This window comes from Theobroma cacao, chromosome 5 (assembly GCF_053813885.1).
Source record: "Theobroma cacao isolate CCN51 chromosome 5, ASM5381388v1, whole genome shotgun sequence".
Classification (NCBI taxonomy): domain Eukaryota; kingdom Viridiplantae; phylum Streptophyta; class Magnoliopsida; order Malvales; family Malvaceae; genus Theobroma; species Theobroma cacao.
In genome coordinates, this window is record NC_142643.1 from 9389689 (window position 1) to 9399428 (window position 9740).

General features: G+C 37.8%; 2 protein-coding genes across 12 annotated transcripts; one reads left to right on the plus strand and one right to left on the minus strand.

The window, feature by feature from the left end:
* The first annotated feature begins 378 nt into the window (after positions 1-378).
* On the plus strand, positions 379-4929 carry BLH1 (BEL1-like homeodomain 1). Of its 7 annotated transcripts, none has more exons than XM_018121594.2 (8): positions 379-670; positions 892-1003; positions 1113-1203; positions 1517-1678; positions 1803-2621; positions 3151-3524; positions 3629-3689; positions 3774-4929. In XM_018121594.2, exons 5-8 carry the CDS (start codon positions 1866-1868, stop codon positions 4587-4589), a joined length of 2007 nt encoding a protein of 668 aa, XP_017977083.2. In that variant the 5' UTR covers positions 379-670; positions 892-1003; positions 1113-1203; positions 1517-1678; positions 1803-1865; the 3' UTR covers positions 4590-4929. The 7 variants fall into 7 exon arrangements, with proteins under 7 accessions (XP_017977083.2, XP_007027983.3, XP_007027982.3 ...); XM_007027921.3 differs by having other exon boundaries at positions 1156-1203; XM_007027920.3 differs by having other exon boundaries at positions 1156-1203; positions 1849-2621.
* A 1321-nt stretch (positions 4930-6250) lies between these two features.
* Positions 6251-9329, minus strand: LOC18598409 (BTB/POZ domain-containing protein). Of its 5 annotated transcripts, none has more exons than XM_088806052.1 (3): positions 9210-9327; positions 8248-8307; positions 6251-7822 (listed from the first exon to the last, which is right to left on the minus strand). In XM_088806052.1, exons 2-3 carry the CDS (start codon positions 8298-8300, stop codon positions 6541-6543), a joined length of 1335 nt encoding a protein of 444 aa, XP_088662178.1. In that variant the 5' UTR covers positions 8301-8307; positions 9210-9327; the 3' UTR covers positions 6251-6540. The 5 variants fall into 5 exon arrangements, with proteins under 5 accessions (XP_088662178.1, XP_017976005.2, XP_088662179.1 ...); XM_018120516.2 differs by having other exon boundaries at positions 6251-7848; positions 9210-9300; XM_088806053.1 differs by having other exon boundaries at positions 8248-8327; positions 9210-9290.
* Positions 9330-9740: the final 411 nt, after the last annotated feature.

Here is a 9740-nt window from a genome sequence, read left to right on the forward strand (position 1 = left end):
CAAGCATTAAAGTAGGTGTGCGAAGGTGGTTGGCTCTGTGTTCCTTGGCAATTTAATTGCTTTATCTTCAAACTCTGGCATCCAACCACAAAAAATAGCCCTAAAAATCATGGAAAAAAAATAATCAGGAAAAAGACAAAGAGATATTTAATGTTGATTTGAGGAGTGGGGCCCCCCACCCTCTCTGTTCATCATCATCATTATGATGATGATGATCATCTCATATTTTTTACTTTATTTTTTTTGTAATTTTCTTTTCTTGATTAAGCTATGGCGTGGAAGGAGATGTTTCCTCGTTGTTCAGCTGTTCGTAATTTTGTGGCACACTTGGAAAAATTTCATTATTATATATTTTTGTTCTTTTAAAGGCTTGGCTTTTATATATCATATCAGAAACCATCTCTCTTTCTCTTCCTTTCACAGAAATAAAAAAGAAAAAGAAAAGAAAAGGTGGTGTGTAGAGCTGATCAAAGTTGCTTGGGTGCATCAAATGATTTGAAAAGGGCCGGTCAAATCAGAGAAGTTCCCTTGTTTTGATCTATTCGCAGGTACTTGGTTAAAAAGCCATAAAAGAGAAAGGTAGACAAGCGGAAGGGGGCGTTCGTGATCTGTGAAGGATAACAACCCTTCACAGTTGCTCTACAGAAAGCTCAAGATAAAACATGTACAAGTACTACTACTGCTCCTACTATGTATCTGCCTAGTTTGCTTGAAAGAGAAATATATTTTTCTCTCAAAATTTTACAAAAGAAAAAAAAATGGGAATTATAAAAGTTGGAAGAAAATGGCCATAAATCTGTGGATAATGAAGTGAATAAAGATGGGTATCTTTTTCTCAGCCTTTTTAACCCCATCTCTCTCTTTCCTTCTTTTTTTCCCTTTTCTCTGAAGGGAGTTGCAGAGGCCAGAGATTTTGAGTCTGACAAATTAAGGACTAGCTTTCTCTCTGTTGCGAAGGGATTTGATAAGATGATAAATTCATAGATAGATCATACTCAAACAGGTGGGTATAGAGTAGTGAATGGAGTGGTGTCTCTTCCTCTTGTATTATGGTGTTTTAGCTATTAACTGTGGAAGCTTTTCTTTTCAATTTTTGCTGGTTTTTTTTTTAGGTTCATTTCATTGTAAGCTGAAAATCCTTCTCTTCCTTTGCAGTGGAGATGATCATGAAGCACGTGCACACTCAGATTACCATCACACCAGGTACCAATATTATTAACTATTACGATAGTCTATAATCAATTCTTTTCCTTTCTCTCTCTGCCTCTCTCTTTCAATCTCTGTACCTGATCCTTCTCTCTCCTATTCTCCATATTTATATAAACACCATAGCTTTCTTTCCCTCCTTCCCCCTCTCCATCTCCTTCTTCTTCTTCTCATGTCCTCATGCTCTAGAATATGAAGAACTAGAAACGGCAACTAACATGGCCTGTTTTCAAACCTTGAACCAATCACAATTATTTGTCTTTGAACTCTGTGGGGTCATCACTCCTTTTCTTTCTCTTGATTTTTCCAGGATCCACTTGATCATCCGAAGACCATCAATATCCCATTTATCCCTTCTGCATCAGCGACTCTAAGAATTAAGTAACTCTCCAATTTTCTCCCACAATTCATCAACCAAGCAAGCCCTTAAATGGGTTGATTCAAAGACCCTGGGTTCATTGTGAAGAATAAGGTAAAACATGTGTAAGCTTTCGTGTTATATTGTTGTGACTGATGTTATGGATGGATTTTTTTTTTCTTTTTAATGTATGTGACTATGCAAGTACTGCTACTCAGTCTTTCTCTTTTCTGTCCAGTGAAGGAAAAACACAGAAACTAACATAGATTTTTGCAAACTCATAGAAAGAAAACATCATCCCATGGCGACGTACTTTCATGGCAACCCCGAAATCCAAGCACCTGATGGTCTCCAAACCCTGGTACTTATGAACCCTGCCTATGTTCAGTACTCGGATACCGCTCCTCCACCGGCAAACAACCTCGTTTTCCTCAATTCCAACTCCCTCTCTCCTCACGCTCCGTCTCCTCATACTCAGCAATTCGTCGGCATCCCACTTCCTGCCACATCCAGCGCCAACCAGGACCCTAGTTCCCACGACATCTCCCCCTTGCATGGCCTCGTCCAGCGCGTCCATTACAACTTGTACAACTCTATTGACCCTTCTGGAGGAGCGCGTGACACTCCACGCGCTCAACAGGGACTCTCTTTGAGCCTTTCTTCACAACAGCATCCTGGTTACGGATCACAGGCTCAAGCAGTTTCAGGTGAGGACATGCGGGTTTCAGGCGGGTCCGCTTCTTCGGGTTCAGGGGTGACTAATGGGGTGTCGGGTATGCAAAGTGTGCTGTTGAGCTCCAAGTACTTGAAGGCTGCTCAAGAACTTCTTGATGAGGTTGTTAATGTTAACAATACTGGAATTACGAAGAGTGAATTGGCTAAAAAGGGTAGTGGAAATAATAACAATAGCAGTAAGGCTGTTGGAGAATCATTGGCGGTGGCTGGAGATGGCTCCGGTGGTGGGGAGGCTGGTGGGAAGCGCGGTGCCGAGCTGACAACGGCAGAGAGACAGGAAATTCAGATGAAGAAAGCAAAGCTCATCAGCATGCTTGATGAGGTATGGAAATTATATTGATATTTATCATGTCTGTGTGTATATATAGTTTTCAATTGCATGTGTTTTGGTGGGTTTGGTTTGATCATTTGAAAGCGGAAGTGTACAAGAAAATAAGTTTGTTTTCTTGGGGAAGTTGTGTTTTTCAAGGAAAATATTGTTCTAAATATGGGGGAAGTTGAGTTTGAGTCTTTGTCAATTGAGTCGGATGATATAATAATAGTAAGAATCCTGGAAAACACTGGGATAAAAGTTACTTTCATGGAGTCATCAATTCGAATTTTATAATATTGAGGTCTCATCCCTTTAGATATCAATCTTTCAAGAAGAAGATATAGTTTTTGATTTTCTTGAAATTGAAAGCGATGGTTTTATTTTAGACTTCAAATCAATGAAATTTGACAGTTAAGAGTATAAAATTTGTATGCCAGATTCTTGAAATCTGGTTATCAAGATTGAATTTCAATGTTCTTTTCGATGGTCCCAAGTACAGGCTCAACCACAACATTGATTTGGAGTTGTTTTTTTCCAGGTTGATCATCGGTACAGGCAATACCATCACCAGATGCAGATCATAATTTCCTCATTTGAGCAAGCAGCTGGAATTGGCTCTGCTAAAACATACACAGCTCTTGCATTAAAGACCATCTCAAAGCAGTTCCGGTGTTTGAAAGATGCAATAACTGGTCAAATTCGAGCTGCAAACAAGAGTTTAGGTGAGGAAGATTGCCTAGGAGGGAAAATTGAGGGCTCGAGACTTAAGTTTGTCGATCATCACCTTCGACAACAAAGAGCACTTCAGCAGTTGGGAATGATCCAGCACAATGCTTGGAGACCCCAAAGAGGATTACCAGAAAGATCAGTTTCTGTTCTTCGAGCTTGGCTCTTCGAACACTTTCTCCATCCGTTAGTATTATCATAGCCAAATTTGCAATATTCCTTAAAGTTTCTAAATGTGGAAGGTCCTCGTCATCTTTCAATCATATCTGATTTCTTTATTTGCATTTCAGCTATCCTAAAGACTCGGACAAACACATGCTTGCAAAGCAAACAGGGCTTACTAGGAGCCAGGTACAGGCTAAATTCTGCGTTCTTTAGCATTGTCTTGTCCCAGTTGTGGCATGTCTAATTTTAGGATGTTTTGTGATAATTCAGGTGTCTAATTGGTTCATAAATGCTCGAGTTCGGCTTTGGAAGCCAATGGTGGAAGAGATGTACTTGGAGGAAGTCAAGGAGCACGAACAGAATGGTTCAGAGGATAAAAGCAGCAAGAGCCAGAACAATGAAGATTCAGCATCTAAATCCACTGCTCCAGAGAAAAGCCCTGCCAATGAGAACCACGTTAAAAGTTTAAACTCCAAACAGGACAATCTCACAAGCCAGAATGCTTCCTCAATGTCCATTTCCACGGCTTCAACGTCTCCCTTCGCAGGAAATGTCCGAAACCAGTCAGGATTCTCCCTCATTGGATCATCCGAATTGGAAGGGATCACCCAAGGAAGTCCAAAAAAACCAAGGGGCACTGAACTGTTGCAGTCCCCAAGCAGTGTCCCATCAATAAACATCGATATCAAGCAAAGTGAGGCAAACAATGAGGTTTCTATGAAGTTTGGCAAAGAAGGCTACTCTTTCATGGGAACCAATACAAATTTCATGGGAGGTTTTGGGCAATACCCGATTGGAGAAATTGGAAGGTTTGATGCAGAACAGTTCACTCCTAGGTTTTCAGGTAATGGTGTTTCCCTCACTCTTGGTCTTCCCCACTGTGAAAACCTCTCCTTATCCGGGACTCATCAGACTTTTCTCCCAAACCCAAACCTCCAAATGGGGAGGAGGCTAGACATTGGTGAACCAAATGAGTTTGCTACTATAAACCCTTCTGCACCTCACTCTTCGGCTGCATATGAGAACATCAGCATTCAGAACAGAAAAAGGTTTGCGGCGCAATTGTTACCAGACTTTGTTGCCTGATGAATATGATCTGAGCAAGACCATTAGGCTTCAAGAAACCTGTAGGCGTATGGTTTCAGGGTTCCTCTTTCACTATTTCTTGCTGTTCTCTTCATCATTTTCTCTCCATTAGGGAACAAGGAAAATGCATGGTAGTGTAAAGAAAGAACATTCACCTAGTATAGGTTTATACTTTTTGCATAGAACAATTGGAGTCCTTAGACAGTTTAGGATCTCAGCATATATTTGAGGATTGTATATTAATTTTGTAAGTTTTGGGGATTGGATAGATGGATTGATGTCATAAAATTAGTTACTTGGGTATACCGGTATATCAAATTTTAGTCAATTTGGGTGTGAATGTAGTGTTTCATCAAACGGATGAGGAAGAATTTACTAATTTTAGTTCTGTGCTGATGTTTAATCAATTGCTAAGAACACAAATAAGATTGGGTTACAAAAAATCATTTTGTCTTTTTGGGTAATTATAGTGGTTTCTTTATCTAAACTATCTGCTGAGTAATGCATCTTAGAAGCCGTGTTCGCTGCAACTGGAATTCTAGGGAGCAACATTATTTCCAGGAGCATTCTTGATGAATGTGCTCAAGCTTTGCTGTGAGTTTTTTTCTTTTTTTGGGATTTGGGGATAAGGATTCCAGCTTTACTCTTTAAGCAGAGAAATCATAATGAATCAAATACTCAAGTGTAGTTTTGTTGTGAGCTTATCATAAATAGGATTTCAATTTTTACTCTTTTATCAATGCTCGGAGATTGAAGCATCTTGAAATCATGAGTACTGCATGCAGTGATAAATTAACGTCAAGATTTTAAATGGATATAGTCAGCAAGAGTTTATAAAATATAATTTGGAAAGGCTTGAGATAAGATACCCCTTTTTTTAGCCCATTAGAAGCCATAAACAAAGGGTAGGAAAAGAAAGGATGGTGGCTGAAAAAGTCATCAAGCATGAGACAAAAGTGCAGCAATAGTCTATCAACTTGAAGACTATGCTTAATTAAATTAAGGAAAAGAAGAGTAATCGAATTTTTTTATTAGGATTAAATAAATCCATTTGAATTCAACCTTCTCTTTTAGAATTAAGTATACTTCAAATTCAATCTTTTCTTCTCTGTTTGAATATTTATTTTTTCCAAATTGCTTCTTCAGCAAGTATACTTGGAATGATCAACTCTAACTAGCACTAAAAAATGGGTAAGATGTATAAAAATCCTGTTCAACTTTTAGCCCTTCTGTCCCAGAAATCACACTCCATTTCTCAAGATTCAAAGAAGGCTCCAATGGGATGGCACCATAGCTCTAGCTATGAAATCTATCATTCTCTACCCTCCATTTTGCAGATAAAACATATTTGTTTCTATAATTCTGTTTCTTTGACCAATAAATTTCATAGTACAAATAAAGCCCATTTCATGTGTTCATCTTAAAATTCAGTTTGAAGCTTCCCCACGGAAATATGTACCGTACCACCTTGTAATACTTTGAATCAGCTTTAAGCTGAAGGCTGGGAAGCTAGTTTCCCCTTTATACTAGCTAATTTCATGCAATAAAAGAAACCCTCATGCCCATCAATACTTTCTCAAAAGTTCTTCTCAACTAAGATTTGGTGTAGAAAATCAAAGTTAGCCAGCACAAAACTGATAATCTGATTGCAAATTCCAGCAGGCGACAATTGTATACCTTGATTTTTATTATCTATGAGATTAATCACCTCCACGTTTATACAATTACAAAGGATCTAGCATTACATAACTTACCAACACTGGTATTTCAATTTCAAACCAAAACAAAGAGCACAAGGGGCTAACTTAGACGCCTCTTCATGTCAACGACTCTTTCCTTTCTAAATGCAGCTTTCTATACAAAGAAACAAAAATTAAAAAGCTTGGATGCTCAATGCTTGACTAAGCAAATGGTTACTGAATCAGAGCCTAAACAAAATGAGAGAAATGGTTCAAAGCGTGTTAGTCATACAATGGTTGTCCCCAAAAAATGGCAGTCTCCGCTTGGCAACCTTGGACCTGTAGCACCACACCTCAAATGCCTCAGTTAGATCTGGATACCTTACATGCTCATTTCCTAACCATTCAGTCAAAATCTCAGCTTGGTCTGCGGATGGCAATGCAAGAATTATGGAAACAAATGTTGATTCCAACGACTGCCATAGTTCACCATCTAACTTAAATGCTAAAGAATCCTCATCATTAGTTGTGACAGAATCAGTCAAAGGTTTTGTAACCCGCACAAATGGAAGCCATACTTTCACCATGTGAAGTCGTTTAGCAGTTGGCAAAATAACAGTGCCATACCCTATTGACTCCAAAACTTTTGCCACAACCTCGACAAGCTTTAGTTTTGTCTCAATTATTTCCACTGTTGGACTTGGTTGCATGACCTTTACTATTTTGTCAGATGCATCCACCCAACTGTTAACAAATTCCCTCATAATTTCCAACTTTGCCAACAACTGACAAGCCCACAAAAAATCTCCTAAATAGGACTGAAATGATTTCATCCTTCCATCCTCACCAACGGATTCAGTGGGCTCACATAAAAAAGCTTCTAACAGATTGTTAAATCTAGAAAATAGTCTCCCTATGCAATCTTTTACCTCAGATTTGATATCATCATCGGCAATTAATAGAGGGGCATCATCATCTTCAGTTACCATGTACTCAAGCTGCTCTTGAGCTGAAGATTTAAGATCATTCATCAAAGAAGGCGGTGATGACGTGGCAAATCGAAGAGTTGAAATAAAAATCCCATGTATAGCTGACGGATTGACTGGTTGGAGACGAGCAAGAATTGGTTCCACTTGAGCACCCATGCCTGGTATGATTCTTAGAATCTCCTCCTCCTCGGACTCTTCCCAAGGGACGGCTTCCAGGTAGTTCACACAAGCAGTAACAATTTGTGGGCACCCAAGTTCAATGGCAACCTGGAGAATGCCAAGAGCATTTCTTACACCATTCCACAAGTCATCAACTGAGCCATGTATAACAACATAAAGAAGGCGTAGAACATTGACATGGTGATCAAAGTCTGACTCTTGGCAGTAAACTTCAACACAATTGCGTGAGTCAAGGATCTGACATGTTGGCCAATTCTCAGAGAGGCGGTCAGCAAAATATTTGCTCTTTTCCACAAGGATGTCGGAGTGACAATATATCCACTCATCACGCCCTTCTTGTGTTCGTAGCCTCACCACAACATCACTGGTTGACCGGTCACCTATTCTGCTTGGAGCATCCATTTTATGTTCCTTAAGGCAAGAGGGAAATAATAATAAAAAGATAGAAACAGCTGAACTAAGAGTGATTGAAATAATTGAGCCAAGGAGAATTGTAATAAAGAAGAAAAAGTTCAACTACAAATGCATGGTATTAAATTGTGACTTTCACTTTCAGGCAGTTGGATTAAAACCAAACTAATCAAAGTTGCTAATTTCAATAAACATAGGATTTAATTCTATACAAGAACAGACTAAACCAAACATGTTTGGTTGAAGTGCCACGCTGTCCTCATATACACTGAATATAAAATACAACTGAGCAAAGTGAAGTATATTTTTCCGTTGCGCTAGGTTTAATTTATGGGGAAAAAAAAATCAGCATTGCAGCCAAAAATTAATAAAATGTCAAGAATGAGTCAGTGGGAATACCTACGAGTGCCTCCTTTGAAGCATCGAGCACTAAGAACTGAGACTTGATGCATTACGCACCTATATAGATAAACAATAATCTAAAAGACAAATAAGTACTACAACATAATAACAAACACAAAATTAAGAAGTTCCCCAGCAACAGAGCCTTAGAACCTATTGTACATTGTCGAATTGCTTAAATGATAATTGACAATTTCATATCACTTGGCTAACAGTTGCAAAATCGGAGTATGATGATTGAACCACATATACACGAGTATCTAATGTTGCCTGAATCCTCAGTGATCCATAATAAAAGATTCATTGAATCATTCGTAACTACGCAGTTGAGCTAAACTGTAAACTTTAAGCACTAAATGAGAGTTAATCTAAAACTATCAACAGTAACACAGGTTACTCCATTAAACTAAGATAAAATACAAATAGCTCTAAAAAGCAAACTGAAATTTCATTCTAGACAGAAATCAAATATCTTGAAACGGGACTAGAAAGCAAGTAAAGTTTCTTGGTCGCTCATTCATCAGCAAAAGGACTAAAACAAAATATCCAGTAGGGGCTCTGTTTTAGAACACAAGAGCAAGATACCCAGTGAGCCAAACATTACTTGGGAAATTGGTCTGCCAATATATGACACTCATTTCAAAAACCCAAAACTTTTATCTATCAATAAAATCACATTTTACAAACCAAAAAAAAGAAGATTTTTATTGACGCAAAAAAAGAAAACTAAATTTCCATATGAGACAAATCCATTGGTAATTCTTCAAACTGAAAGCTCGAACTGATCATAAAAAAAAAAGAAAAGAAGAAGAACTACGTTCAATTTAAGCACAATACCTTGATTCTAAAAACCATTATAGTTGCACATAAAAAATGGATAGCAATTTAAATAAATATAATTAAAGGAAAACAACAAAGACCCAATTGAAAATTCAAGCAAAGAAGTTGAAAGCCAATACCTTCTCCTTTACCTCGAACTTTTAAGTTGCATTAGCAGTAGAGAAAAGAAAAAAGCACTCTCTTTCTTTCTCTATCTTTCTGAGTCACAGAGAGAGGTTGGGAATGAGTGAGTTGAGAACTGTCATGTATGCGCAGACCCCTGAAGCCATTGGCCCATTTGAAATTCTTGGACCTGATTTCTTCCATGGGCTTGGCTCCAACTGATTTCTTATAAACTAATACTATAACTATTATTATTATTTAACAATTCTAAATTGCCATAATACTTTAAAAAGTCTCAAAACTATTTTAAAAAAATTCATATAAATTTTTATTCTTCTATTATTTTCAATTTAAGTCTGTATACTTTTACTTGAACCAAATAAACTTTTGTAACTAACGGTTGATTAATTACTATTAATCAAAATATCATTTATCATTTTATACTTACATGACATTGATGTGATAATTGAAAAATGTCACATGATCATATCATTATGACACATCAATATACTGTATCATCATTCACTTTGACATGTCAACATGCTAAA